We start from the raw sequence: 15463 nt of genomic DNA, 5'->3' as shown, positions 1-15463 counted from the left end.
TATAATATTTCCACAAAGATAAAACAAGAGAGTAAAAAAGAAGTTAGTAAACACGTTATTAAAAAATCATCATTTTTAAGTTCTATATTTTCTTCCATTTCACATAGTTTTTATCTATATTTTATTCGTTTATCGTTGTATCATCGTTACTCTAATACCAAGCAGTCTGCTCATAACATTATCGGTCTGTATTTACTAGATCAAAGTAAGAAACTCTTAAAATTACAGTTTGTTTCCTCACACCAGAGTCTGATTTATAGGCAGTTAAGGAAAAATTAGACGATCATAACGAAAAATAGTGCTGCTCGTTTGTTTTACTAATTGCCCTTATCTCGATAATTACGAAAAACTCGTAGCAGTCGAAAGTAAAAGCGTGGCGAGGCGTACAGATTATTGTGCAAGAAGAGTCGCAAGACGATTCTAAATCAGCTCGGTTTCCTCTGGAGAGAGCTTGAAAAACATTCTCAAGCTCCTTATTTCCCCTCGAATGTTTCCATAGCAAACTTTTTCGCAATCTTACTACGTCAGAACAAGCTATCATTCCATGACGGCATAGAAACAAATCAAAGTAAAGATCGATTAAGAACAGAAGAATTTTACGAGCTATATGGAAAAGAAGTATGCAGAATGTGTTACGCGATACTTGAAAGATCGTTGTTCCGTTCAGGGACCCTGAATGTTCCTTTTTGTCCATTTTTCTTTTTCTTTTCTTCTCGATCGTTAGATACTAAGCCTGCATAGAATCCACATAACGTCATTGTTGGATTAAGGAAATCGACGATTACTAGACGGTCGATGTTTGTGTAAATACATATTTTTACGAGTGCAGTTAAAAAAAAGAGAGAGACCTTAATAGAAATTTGTTCTGTCTATTAAATACCTTGAATATCTCGCTTTATGTATTTTATATATTTTACGAACACGAGTAAAGAAGTGGAACTTAAATAGAAATTTGTTTCATATGCTAAATACAGTAACGAGTGTATTTAACTTAATGTTCTATGGAGCTGACCAAAGGAATGAAGCCTAAACAGCAATTTGTTTCACCTATTAACTAATACCATGAGTGTTTCATTTCGTTTATTGCCCGCAGTAATTACCTGTTGCTAACGATTTGTTCAAGTGGGTTAAAAGATATGTTTAAACACATTCTTTAATTAAATGAATACGTATTGTGAACGAGCACAAATTCGTCACAGATGATATAATGATACTAATAGCAATAATAATAAAATAATGCACGGCAAGGAGAGAGGAAGATTGCATCGACAAGACTGCAACATGAATGGGTCTTTAGATAAAGAGCCTGGAGCAGGAAACTTCACCAGAGATTAGCATACAAGTAAACACGGTGATTGTGTAGAAAAGAGAGGCGTTTGAAATCCTTTCAAGGTCTGACTTTCTAATTCCCCTGAAGTTTTCGTCGCTCGTTACGTTCCCTGCTGGTAAGGTGCTCGTTCTGTCGCGAACGAACTAGTTCGCGCAGAAAAATGCTCCTAAACGGTGACTTTTGTTGCGCGAAGTACACGAAAGGGTCAAGGCGGGTCTCGTTTTTATATTATAAGGTTCCACCTTGTTTTTTGACGTGGAAACGCTAGGAATATTAATCTTAACGAGCGTGTGCCTTGACGAATGTTGCAATTAAATTCTTCATTTTTCTTTGACACCGTGTATACCACTACGAAAGACGCTTTTTTCAGTAAAATTGCCATTCAAATATGATTTGACTTGCGGGTCTGCGTAATAGTGTCACGAATAAAAAAGTATGCTCGAATAAGTGAAATTCAACCTGTTACAGTTTTTTAATGGATACGTAAAATAAAAGTAGTTATTCAAGTATAGAATTAGGTCCGTTACGCATGGAAACCATTCAGATATATAATTTAGAACAAAAATGTACCGAGTGTTATTTAAGACATAATTGTAGTATCGAAAATTTCTGGATATCATAATGTAATAAAATTTCCTCATCAAAATGATAATTTAATATTGAAAATCTAAGATCTAGATGAGACACCTTTTGTAAAGACACAAATGATTCGGAATAGTTATTAATTTCTAATTAGCACACATGGGATTAATTTTAGAAACGTTTGCCTATCGTTGCATAAGTTCTACTCAGTTTGCCTATCGATGTATCATGAACATGATGATAAATTTTCTTATCGTATCGCAACATACTTTAATAGGTAATTACAGTACGAGAACTCTTTAAAAATTCCCCACTCTAACACGATTTTCTACTTATTAACGTTTATGACGGCTCGAACGTATCGATCTTATCGATACTTTTCTTTATTGCATTATGAATTTACTCGTTAATCATTGGTCACAGTCATAATTATTCATTAGTCGTTAATCGTGAACAGACGTCAAAGCTCCAATATGAAATGTAATTCGTAACCGGATTTCGTTCTCGTTTACAGCAAGAACCGAGGCAGGAACTCGATGCCAGCAACGGAAATAGCAATGGCGGAAGACCGAGATTCGTTCCTGTGACAGCGCTCGAGGACGTGCAAGCGGTTCGATGCGCGGAATTCCACCCCCATGGAAAATTGTACGCCGTGGGATCGAACTCGAAGACGCTGAGAATATGCTCTTATCCAAAGCTTCACGATGTCAGGTAATATAATGTTTTTGGATCTTTTAGTCTTTTTTTTCATATTTTACATTCCTTTACCTCTTGCCCTTTTTAATACGTGATTTTTTCATGAATTTCTTTTTCTTCTTCGTGTAAAACGAATTCGTCGATGTCTCGAACGATTGATTCATATTTTACAACGCGTATAGCTTAATCTTTTTCTAAACATACCTCTTCTTCTCTGCTACATTATTCATTAAGAACGGTTGCCTTTCCCATCGCCATTTATTTGTAATTTCGTATCTTCCATCAGTGGACATCACACTTTCTTGCACCTAATATCATATTTTATATAAAATGTTTCTCTTTAATGGATACATAACGTAAAATCGAGAAAGCAGTTTTCAGAAATATAAATGCATAGTAAATAGTAGACTTTTATGTTTTTATCTAAACGATTAATCAAGCTGGACCGCGCATTTTGTATTTCGAAATGGGATGTCGCAAAGAGAAATCTTTCGAAATTTACATTGGCTAGCGTGAAGAAACGATGAAATAGGAGTGAAGGGTACGAGCGATATATTTTGCTAAAATAGCTGCAGTAGTAATCGTAAATTACATATTATTGATAAAGCTGTCGTTGTTAACGAGCACACTGGAATGATCCAACACTGGTAATTACGCAAAACGATTCTCGATACTCGATCGATTCATGTTCACGCGAATTTATATTGAACAGCTATGAATCTCAACTAGGTGCCAATTATTTATTGCTTAAGACCTCTATGTTTTATCACTTAATTTATCTTCTCTTTCACCCTTAAAAATGGATAACGATTATTTACTTTTCTATTCCGCTATTTTTATCTCTTTATTTATCTCTTTATTTTATTTATTTTAATTTCAGATTAAAATTAATTGTGAAAAATACTTCCTATATTCTTATTCTTTATCAAACTTCTCTTCTGACTACTGTTCGTTCTTTCTCTTTAGAGGTTGTCCGTAATATTCTTAGACGGTGCGCTAAATCCACAAATTTTCTCCGCGAAGAAAAGAAAAAAATTGACACGTCATTATCACAATCCGCGCGCTATTTACGATTGTACACGAATAGTCGTCGAGCGGACTAATTTAACGCAAGCCTGCTGACTTAACGAACGACGGAGGCCTTCATACCAAACGGAGCATCCCTCGATCCTTCGTGCGATTCTTTTATTATCTGCTATCGCGATTTCGCGATTCCCTCCCTCTCTCCCTCTCTCTCTCTTTCTCTCTCCGATCTGTCTCCTCTCGTTCTCTCTACATTTTTTGTTTCCTTTGATTATATTTGAATGAATTTCAATCAAAATTTCAGAGCAGAACCGTGAATTCATTCAATTCTCGGCGGTACACTTTGCTAATCATCATTTCATTTACTTAGTGATATATCCGTTCGTAATACATAAAGCGTCCATTTAAATTCTGAAACTACCTTAAATCGTATCAAAATTAAATTAAATTATTAATTAATTAAATTAAAGTGTGTATCGCTTTTTTTGGAGCAGAATTTTTGTAAAATCGAATATCGATTTATGTACTTTTTATTTCGTGTGTATTTTATATCAAATAGTATTGAAACATTCTCTTTGTAGCAGTACAATATTTTGCACAGTTAACGAATTTTTCATTGACGATAACATTTTCAAGAATGATAATAATATTTTTCAAAAGTGCTATTACAAATATAATGTCTTCATGATAGGATACAAGTTAATAAATTTACTCCGATGGAAAGCAAAAGTACAGTTATTTTAATCGATAATAGAGAAATTCTGTTTAAAAACAATTTATTGGTTGAGGTCGAAAAGGTTTCTCGGTTAGAAAGTAATTTGATAATCGTAACGACTGGCTAGTAAAAACAATGAAATAAATTAATTAATATCGTTGAAAATAGCCATGCAATTTACTTTATTGGTTTAACCGACTTTACCATTTAGTAGATGAGATTACAGATAGAAGCTGATGGATAATATTTCTAATTATTTCATAGAATTTTCCACCCGAGTTGAAGTGAAAGTCCAACGGCTCGGGATTAATTCCATTTCTTAAATCTTCACCTTGTTTCAGTTTCTTTTTATTCTTCTAATAGTCTACAGAAACTTCATCAAGGCTAGCAACTTTCGGTATAATACGTTATTTCTGCCTCGTAAAACGATTAATCTATATTCGCTCCGATCGAGTATCTGGCATTGAACTCAGAACTTTATCAACAATAATTCTATTACATTTCGCGCTGTGATAACTCCCATACGTTCCTACAATTATACTCGCACTAATTGTAGTAAGAAGTGAGCTAAAAAGTAAGAAAAGTACATGTGAAACGACGTGGAGTCAGTTCTTAAATGACATCATAAAGAATCAAAAGCGTTTAGCGCTACAACTACATACGAGCTTCTGATCTGTGATTAAACGTGTTATATATATATATATAAGGTTCAATAATTGGATAATTCAGGGATCGATTCTGAAGTTTGAAAATCGAGTTTCTTTATTATGAAGTAATTAAAAATACAAAAATAAACAGCAATTAATATGCGTCTATAACAATAAATAACGATAATTATCTAAACGGGAAATAACAAGTCTGGTACAATGTTTACCTGAAAATCGAGAATCGATTTTCAACGTCCTGAGCTACCGATCTTTCTTCTTCAGTCTTTAAATCTTAAATCTTCAATCTTTAAAATCTTAAATAACTATTCTGTAACCTTGTCTGTCTCTAATGTAACTCTCTGTCCGTTCGTTTGGGAAAAACATGCTTCTTCAAATGGTCGTCCGTAAAACAAAGGAAGATCGCTCTGTCCGTGAAACACAGCCTGTCGTGTTACCCGTAAAACAAAAAGAATCCCTATCCTACATGAACTCTAGGGAGTTTAAATATATAATTATAAAAATAAATAAATATATATATAGTAGTCATATTTCTGTCTTAATAAAACATGATATTAATTTTATCAGAAATCCTTATGTATTTTTGATGATTGCGAATACACAAGAAATCAGAAACCAATCACTCGGACTCCTTTAGTAGTTGGAGAGTTAAATCTAAGTCGCGATACAATAGCTCTCTTTACGTAATCCTTTCAAAAATTTACGTCTGCTACAAATGAAATAACGCACTTTCCAACAGTCCATGTGTTGCGTTGTCTGTAAAATTAATATTTAAAATGGAGTGAAAGTACAAAATATATATATAGTATTACGGTGTGGCGAAGTTAGATCAACGAACGTAGATTACGAAAATTTTTCTCCAGTATGTTACTTCTCATCAACATTCTACGAGTACATACTAAAAAACTCACTACTAGTAAAAAAATGAACGAAAAAGATCGTAAACTGGTATTAGCGCGTGACTTTCGTTTAAAAATTGTTTGACGTGTAACTTTATGTTTGTGAGGTAATCGAGAGCGATAGTTGCACACGATAGTCGAATTTCAGGTGCTCTGCAGTCTCAGAACTGCAGGAAATCATTTTTGCAACGTAATGCCAGGTTACGACTTCGTCAAAGGCAAGGTTTATACGAAGTCGGTCATTAGATTGCAGGCTGATCGCTCAATTATCATCTACCCAGCAACCATTTACTCTGACAGGTACTCGAGATCGAATTTAAAGCTAATTCACGCGCAGGTGCTGTGAAATCGATCTGCGTGACTTTGTTTCTCGTTTTCGAATCGATGGCAACGATTGACAGTGATAATTTCTTCTTCGATTGATAGTTATAGACGAATGTCATTATGGGAAAAACAGAACGAAACTATTTTTTCTCGACTTTCTAATTTTTTAATAAAGACAATATTTTAGTATGACATAATTGGGATATTAAAAATAGACGATAGTTTTATAAGATCATTTATGAAGTTAGTTTACGAATATTTTCTAAATCTTTACAAACATGTTAAAAAACTATACTTAACTTTATGAACCTAAATAATGATACAATTTGAGCAACATAAAATTAATCCTTGTATTTTCTATACAAATTTGCGTAATTCTAGTTATATTTATATGCAACCTAACGACTGCTTTCTCGTAGAAAAATGTAAAATTACGCTCTTCTCCCGTGATACATATAATTTTCTATAATCTTAATTCTATTCATATCCAGTTTAAAAATTACTCTCTCACAGCATACTAGAAAATACTATGTAACTATATTTCTGCTTCATGATCTTCAATTACAACACATAACAAATGAGATAGTGAACTCGTTAACTTACTGATCATAAACTTCCTTCTTATTATCATTAATCCAAGAACCGTATCAAAAGGTATATCGTACATAAACATACAATTTCCTTAAATATACCAGAAAAGACTCGAACCTTTCTCCAAGATTTTGTTCCTCGAAACCGTCTCTCAAAGCCTTTCGATTTACCCCGGAACTTCTCTGGAAACACGAATTCCTCCATTCTCAGCCACTTTCTTTCACCTTTGAATCCACACAGAATCAACAGGGAACTTTTTGCTAATGTGATACTCGAACACAGAGGGAAAAAGACGAGGTGTCTAATACGTCAAAGGTCCAATATGTTGAGACCCCCGAGCAGCGATCTATCATTTTCGATTCATCCGTCACGGTATCCGTGTTTCCGTGTGTTCACTTCGACAAGCCAGCAACGACAAGCGTTTCACTCTGTCCTCTCCTTGTAAATGGGCTATGTGGAACGTGATAAACGCTCGGCCCCGTGACAGCGGGTGATTGATAAGCGAGAGCGCGCTTCTTCATCTGTCGCGTAGCGTTTCGAAAAACAGTATCAGAACCAACTCTCTTTGCCATTATCTTTAGTCGGTGTTTCCAATGAACGTTCTGTCCACTTTCGAAATGACAGTCGACCAAAATCTTGGATCTGGAGGGAGGATTAGAGGAGAATGCGTGTAAACGAAACTGACACGTTTACCGACCATTCGACTTCTTAGTATTTGGCTTGGGTTTCATTCGAACTAACGTTGGGATATAGGAATGTGGCAAATAGGTAGAGTCGCTTGCTAATGTTCGCTCGTGTTCGCAGCGTCTTCGCACGTCACAATTTACCAGAAATAATCGAGGAAGAATTTTCTAGTTTTTACGAGTTGAAATATGTTAACTGTTCTTTCATTTCTTCGGTTGTTATGATTGTCGCGCTAAGTACAGTGTTTTTGAGTTTCATTCGTTGACGTACCGAATCGTTGCAGAAGAGTAGGAATTTGGAAAACGAGAAAAATGTCCTGTTCGTGGCATTCTTGCGTATTAGCGTATAAAAAATTATTTGAGAGATCAATTAGTTTCCAATCACGAAGTTCGTTAATGGCTCCTTCAATTTCACGATAATAATGGTTATTATGGTTGGAAATGGTACTGTTTCGTACTGCAGTTACACACGACTCGGACAAATGGAAACAATTACGCTACTACTTATTCTACTTCACAACATTGACTCATAATCCTTGTGCGTTAGAGCCAATATAGACGTCAGTTAGTTTTCGTATAAGAAACCAGAAGTCCCACTCTTCGTTTCTTACTTCTTTTCGCCAACTAAAAGGTTCGTCGAGTTTTCTTCTTTGAAACAAAGAATAAAAGCTCTGTTATCGTGGAGAATCAAATATCGAGGAAAACACATAACTACCCTGCTCTATATCCACTGTATCGTAACAACGCTCTAATTTCCCCCGAAGGAAGCCAGCAATTTCGCGTGTTCTTAGAACGCCTCGATCGAGCCATCGTTTCGACGTTGCTCTGAATCTTCGCAGAGAAAGTAACGCGTGTACGATTCTAATGGAGCGATTGAAAATCCCCGGCGAGATTCCTTCGGGAGGCGAGATTACCGGACCGTAGATAATTTCCAGCACGCGATTCTCGTGTTTACACGGAAGAAAGTGAAAGAGCAGAGAGAAGCGCGAGAAGGAGAAGCTCTGAATCTCGAGAAAGAGGCGAGTTTTGAGGACCGAGGTTCGATCGACGAATAGCGTACATGCGCTGTGTCTGGGAAAACTCGGAGCTAATTAAAATCGACGTAAAAAGGCGAGCGACGTGAAAGCGGCGTCGCTCCTGTTTAAAATCGTATCGACGATCCTCCTCTCCCTCGTTTCCACGACCGAAACACGATCGCCGTGTTAAGTATTACTCGTTTAATTAAGGACGATGCGCAATCGCGTCGGGGCTGGGAACGAGGAAGGAAACGAGGTTGCAAGGAAAGTGACTCTGTTGATGAGAACTTTATTCCCTTGCGAGGTAGGTCGATGTTGATGATTTGATGACGTTGGTTTAATTTCATTTTATGGCAGTAGCTATGTGCATAGTATACATATGTATGTCGATCAGGCTCACGTATATAAGTACAAGTATATATATGTGTGTTACATAGAAGCCAAACTGATCAATTCTTTCGTGGCAAATTGATACATTTTAAGAAGATTGAATTTCTCTGAATTTGGCTTCTGAGGGGCTTATATATGATAAAGTTTACACAGCAGATAGTTTGTATGAGAAGAGTTTAAAATTTATCTTTTTAGCGTATTTTGAATACGCTGCGATTTATTGAAATGTCTTTCGACGATGATCTTATTTCCATAATCTGATTGGATAAATTAAAATAGCAATTCACTTGGCAACGTTTGAACAAGTCAAATAGCAAGTAGTTTACAGTACATGTACTATATTTGTATAATTTGCAATAAAATATTGTGTCAAGCATTTAATTCAAAGTGTAAGTCAACCACTTAATAGTCGACGAGACGCTTGTGGTTCACGCTGAAGTTTATAGCGTCGAGATGGAAAGTTTGTTGAAAAAGAAGAGTGAAAGAGCAAACAGTTCAAACAAAAGTGAAACGACTCGTAAGCTGCGTGACTCTTTTTAGTGGTTTAGTTGTTTTAGTAATACTTGCGCGGTGAAATGGAACAAACGTATTCCAATCGTCCGGTAAAAAGGATAACAAAAGTAAGAAACTGTTACTAATGCTGGAATGGATTTTCTTCAGAGAGGATCATCAGACGTATCAGCCCACGGTTCTCTTCAAGAGAACGAAACACCACAAGGGCTCGATATATTGTCTCGCATGGACGCCGGATGGACAGCTTATGGCGACCGGAAGCAACGACAAGACTGTCAAATTGATGCGCTTCAATGCCGATACATCAAACCTCGAAGGTAAATCTAGAAGCGTTCTCGAAAATTTTTTAACATTTCTCTCATTTTGTAAACATTTATCACAACTTTCACGCTAACTACGATAGTCGTTACACCGATTCCTCACAGAAACTGTTCTCAAAGTGGCAGTCATTTATTTGCAACTTCCTACTTGTCACTCTGTCGCAGTGTATGATAACTGTTGTGTAACAACGTGGCCTGAAAAAACTTTCTCCCTTTAACCTATTAACCGGGGAGAATTAAACTACTTTGATTTCCAATCTCTAGGATATCAAAATTTCTTTATTTATAGATTTCCTATCTTCTAATGCATCGTATAATTTATGTTGAAAACAAACTAATCGTATTTGTATTTGCAGAAAATAAACTCGATTCAACTGAAGTTAATATGCCTCTGTTAACTCTTAATTTTATAATCGAGCCGTGTAAAACTTACATTGACCCACTTTATAAATCGGAAAAGTTAGAAAATTTTTTAATTGGCCTTAGAATTCATTTAGATTATTTATCGTATCTTCTTATATGCTTCTTTCAAGAAAGTGAACCGTTTGTTTCTTGAAAATTGAATATTAATAGCGTACTCGTGCTATGAAATTACGAAATTAACAAAAACTGAAGTTTAGCAATTTAACTCCTGAGATATTTCATTATAAAAGTGTTCGATTCAAAAATGATCCAAGTTAACGTATTAAAACATTGTTCTCTTTACAACCCTGTGTCCCTTCCAGGACAAGAAGTGGAGCTGACGATGCACGACGGTACCGTTCGCGACTTGTGCTTCCTCGAGGACACCTCGAACAAGTCGAGTCTGCTGATTAGTGGCGGTGCCGGCGACTGCAAGATCTACGTCACCGATTGCGCGACAGGTACACCCTTCCAGGCTCTGAGCGGTCACAGTGGCCACGTGCTCACCCTCTACAACTGGGGTGGAGCAATGTTCGTCAGCGGATCGCAGGATAAGACGGTCAGATTTTGGGATCTTCGAACGAGAGGTTGCGTGAATATGGTCACACCAGCTACGGTTCCTGGCAGCAGGGTTAGTTTAGTTCCTCTGCAACGGAGATCTTGTGTATTTAGAATACCTAGCGAGGAATCTGATTGTCAAACGGTATTAGTAAATTTTGTTCAAGTTGCTGATTTTCTGTAAGACAGTCTGTTTGAAATCTATTATCCGTATCGTTTACAGTAACTGTTTGCTGTATCTCTGTTGTGTAACATCGCTATGTAATATTATATTTTAATACATATATGTGAACTTATACATGTACATTTACTGATCTTTACTATCTTTAATTTTAAACAGACTCTAATCTTACAGTTGAAGTATCTTTAAATTCAATTTTTCTCTTCATTGAACTAAAACAGAGACTTTTATATCGTGGATCCGCAAGTTCATATTTTTGTATCACAGTTGACTCTCAGATTCGTCAATTTATTTCTCAATTAGCGCTTTCCTCCTGTCATCGGTCTTTATTAGAAAAGTTATTAGAAAAGGTATTAGTAATACATATGATTAATTCTATCACTTCATAAGAAATCCAGGCATCATCGATCAACGATAAATAATTCGTACATAATGTGGAAAGGATTTCTATGATTCATAACGGACCCAGCATATGCATGCATGACGACATCGACTTTTCAGTTTTTTAAGTTTCGTTTTTTCGTTCGACGTCCGATAAAATTTCGACCCACGTTTTTGAATCGCACCGATCATACATCCCCCTTCACGAATCACATTTCTTTCTTCCTCTAGTTCACTCTTGCTCTTTCTCTTCAACTCAGGATCGAATTTTTATCGGACGTACTCGAAAATAATTTGGAACGGAATCGGTATCGCGTATCTGATTAGCATTTGATCCCGTTGCAGGTTGGCAGTCCGGTGGCAGCTCTCTGCGTCGATCCATCCGGACGTCTTCTGGTATCCGGTCACGAGGACAGCAGCTGCGTCCTCTTCGACATCCGGGGCGGTCGGACCGTTCAATGCTTCAAACCTCACGCTGCTGATATCAGAAGCATACGCTTCTCCCCTTCTGCATACTACTTGCTTACCGGTGGCTACGATAACAAGCTCGTTCTGACTGACCTGCAAGGTAAATTTATGCTACTTTAGTATATAGATCATGCGTGACCAAATGGTTAGAAATGAAATTTCTTTTCTAAATTTATTAAGAGATTAAATTCTCCGCCTAGTAGTGTTACTATTATAAACCAAGCTCTTAAATAACAAAATGCATATATTTTTTTTAATAATACTGGGAAATGTCTGACAATGAGGTGTAGTCTGAACAATCTCAAAAGAGGAATATCGTGGAAAGTCATATCTTTTCCTATCGCAGTTTACAAACATTTTTCCTTCTCATTAAAAACAAGGAAGATATTTGGATGTTCGGTTTAGCCTAAGATACTCTGCATAATCTAATACGATTTAATAATAAAATAGTGCTTGTGCGTATGATGTATTAGTAATTTTTAAATTCTTTTTTTAGGCGATTTAACGATGCCTTTGCCCAGCGTAGTTGTGGCGCAACACCAAGACAAGGTGATTTCCGGCCGATGGCATCCGACGGAATTCTCGTTCCTCAGTACTTCAGCTGACAAGACAGCGACTCTGTGGGCTCTGCCACCTGTTTAGGCAGGCGAACGTCGATGGCACGCATTTGTCGTTCATTCAACATTCATTTTCAGGAACTGTCGCGTTAACCCGGTTACGATCGTTTGTTCTTTCCTTTTTATTTAAATCAACATCAGAGAGTCTGTCTTCTTTTTATAACAATAAGAAATCGATGGCACGATCAAGCGAGAGTAGATATTATTTTTAGTGTTGAAACGTAATTTTTTTAATCCGCGAAGGAAATGGTCGTTGCCGGAAACGGGAGAACGAGCGATCGTGAACGTTATCGATGCGAGGCGTATTAGAACAGGAAGAAAAGTTCATCGCGTGTACGAGCATAATTCAACCATGACCAATTAAAGCTTCCTGAAGTACAGACCGCGGCAGCAGTCGAGCGTAATGGAGACTCAACGCGCGACGACGCGTGCGAGAAACAATTACAGCCACGCCGAGCAACATTGTTAACGCGTTACTAAGTAAACGTTACACGCTTCGAGAACCTCGTGTGAGAAAGAGTGAAAGTGCATTTTCGCGTAGAGACGATGTAACGAGCGTTCTAGGCGTTAATCATTTGTCGACGACGGTGAGTCGTTTGTTAGGAATCATAAGACTGCGGAAGAACCGGCAAGAAAACTTCGTCATTCGAGATATATGCTTAATACGTCGAGTCACGATAGCGAAACGTACATCGTTTCGATGAAGATTCTTTTGTTCAAAAGCAACATTTTCGATTAGAACAAACGACAGTGCAGCACTATCGTGAGCGTTCAGATCGAGCTTATTTCGTTGTAGACTCATTGTATAACGTCTATCTCTTCATTTTTTTTTCTTTTTTTTTTTTTTTATAGAGTTTCTTCGCGGTCGTGTGTTTTGCCCCAGTGTACATAAGTTTAGTATAGGTTTAAGGGCGATGATTCGCGGGAGACGAAAATCTGTATGCTCCCGATACATATTTAATCGCTCTCTGTAACTTTTAGATTTTGAATGCTCTCTCTCTCTACTCGATACCCTATTATTTCTCGTTGCAAATATTTCTAGATTTACCTGCGGATAACATTTGTAAAATCTATCTACGACGTTGGTTGATTACCATTTGCTTGTGTCTTTTGTTTTTCTTTTCTTCGTCTGTTTTAGTCGATTAACTATCAACTGCCTATTTATCTGTTTCGTTCTTTCATTCTCCTTTTTTGTTTATTTCTTATTTAAATCGTTTTAAAGCGTTTCTTCCCACCAAATCATCGTCCCTGTCTTATCGATCCCCCGAAGTCACGCCAAATATTCGCATATTACGCATATTATAATATATAGATACCTATCTTATATTAAGAAGAACAACATATACGTACGCTCATTATTAATCGCTATTTTTTACCATGATGATAAGACGAGAAACGGGATTCTCTCTGAGCGTGTCGGAAACACTCGGAAGAAAGGAACTTGATGTTCCGGTACGACGCAATAAATGTAGCATGATAAGCGTCACGGACGAGGAAGGTTCGGTTTACGTTGTCGCTTGTCACAATCGCCAAAGCTGTCGGATTAGCCCTGGATAATTGGGGAAAAGAGGGAGAAAGTCTCGCGCTGCTCGAGATACCAGCGAACGAATCGCAATTTTTCCTTGTACATAACGCACGTTTCTTCGAGCTACTATTCACCTGATCAGCGCAAGCGTGATCGCGTCTCTCCTTTTGTTTTCATTCGAAAATGAACATTGATAAGGTAACAAGCATCGTCTGTCTCTCCTTATTCATCATCCGCGCATCTAGCAATTAAATCGCACCTAGGAACCTTTTATATGCACATGCTTGGTACCGAAAATAAATGAAAAAATGGATCACAGGAATTAGAGACGTAAACGTTTGAGCGATCTGAAAAGTGAACAGTCGAGAGGAGAAAATTATCGTGCTTCGTGGCAGAAGTGATATTTTGTTCCCGATGCTGCCTTATAATCGATTACTTCGTTTCGTTCGTGACGTATAAGATGCATTCTTCGCGATAAATCGATCAAGAGATTAATTGGTCAGATGAGAAAAAAGGGAAAGAAACGAAGCGTCCGCGAGAACGCGTGCGAGCATCTGCTTCCATGTAGCAATTTGTCGTGCCTTCTGTCGTGACTGCTTTCGACGATTCACACTTATTTTTATATTTTTCGTCCTCACCCCTCGACTTCCCCCGTTTCCATCAATCCCCCCTCCCCAACCTCACTCCTCACCAGCTTCGAAATATTATAAATCACGATCGTTCGACGATCCTTGAGAATATCTTCATCCCATCGAACTGTCATAAAAATGCTGAAGTAAAATGAAAAATCTCTTCGCTATCTCGTACGATAATTACCGTATTCTAATATAAATATATATATATATATATACATATGATATACATATAGCATAACTTATAACTTTGTACTTTTCCTGTAGATACGACATAATACTGTCACGTCTAATTTAAACAATAAAATTTACGTTATTAAACAATGTGGTTTCTCGCCATGCAATTCCTCCCTTTTCGTTTGATTACGACTGTAACGCGGTATCTCGCGTAAGAAAAATTTGAAACATTTAACCGTTCAGAGTGTACTATGGCGTAGAATCTTATCTGTTAATAAAACGAATTAAACAATACAAAATTACAAACTTATAAATGTGTCGACGACAGGAAAATAATTTCAGATTTCGAACATAAAAATATCTACGATATTTTTTTCAATGGAGAACGAAACGTAGTATAAGTCTTAAGCAACTCAGATTAATGCAAAAATTTCGGTTGGAACCGAAATCTGCCAGGTTAAAAACACATTATCGATCGTTTGAGCGTAAAAGAAGAACTTCACTGAATAAATTCCTTGGTCGGTGCGATCAAAGAACCATGAAGAAAGTTAATCGACCATCAGCCTTCCGGGATTTCCAGTAATAGACGCAATTAGCCCGGTAAAACCGATCACATCGAGTGTTGAGAGGGTGCCAGGTACCTGGATCGTCGTCTTTTTGAAAATTTCCCATAATTACCGGGCAATCATGTAATCTTCCACCCGCGCGCGTTCTACGCAGTCAAATACATGGCAAAATAGCCATTGCTACACCACAGGATTCTCTGAACCGACGC

General features: G+C 37.1%; 1 protein-coding gene across 5 annotated transcripts in view; it reads left to right on the top strand.

Annotated features, from left to right (window-relative positions):
• The window catches only part of LOC126921124 (WD repeat-containing protein 47), an 80039-nt gene extending 65204 nt beyond the window's left edge, over window positions 1-14835 (top strand). For 4 of the 5 annotated variants that reach the window (XM_050732417.1, XM_050732387.1, XM_050732404.1 and 1 more), the window contains exons 7-11: window positions 2427-2623; window positions 9575-9744; window positions 10473-10780; window positions 11597-11837; window positions 12234-14835. In XM_050732417.1, coding sequence (XP_050588374.1) covers window positions 2427-2623; window positions 9575-9744; window positions 10473-10780; window positions 11597-11837; window positions 12234-12379 — 1062 coding nt within the window. In that variant the 3' untranslated portion in view covers window positions 12380-14835. The remainder of the gene's footprint in view (window positions 1-2426; window positions 2624-9574; window positions 9745-10472; window positions 10781-11596; window positions 11838-12233) is intronic. The other variant, XM_050732395.1, reaches the window with a different exon arrangement.
• The last annotated feature ends 628 nt before the right edge of the window (window positions 14836-15463 follow it).

This window comes from Bombus affinis, chromosome 1, assembly GCF_024516045.1.
Source record: "Bombus affinis isolate iyBomAffi1 chromosome 1, iyBomAffi1.2, whole genome shotgun sequence".
Lineage (NCBI taxonomy): Eukaryota > Metazoa > Arthropoda > Insecta > Hymenoptera > Apidae > Bombus > Bombus affinis.
Note: the sequence above shows the minus strand (reverse complement) of the source record. Positions and strands in the feature narration are given on the sequence as shown.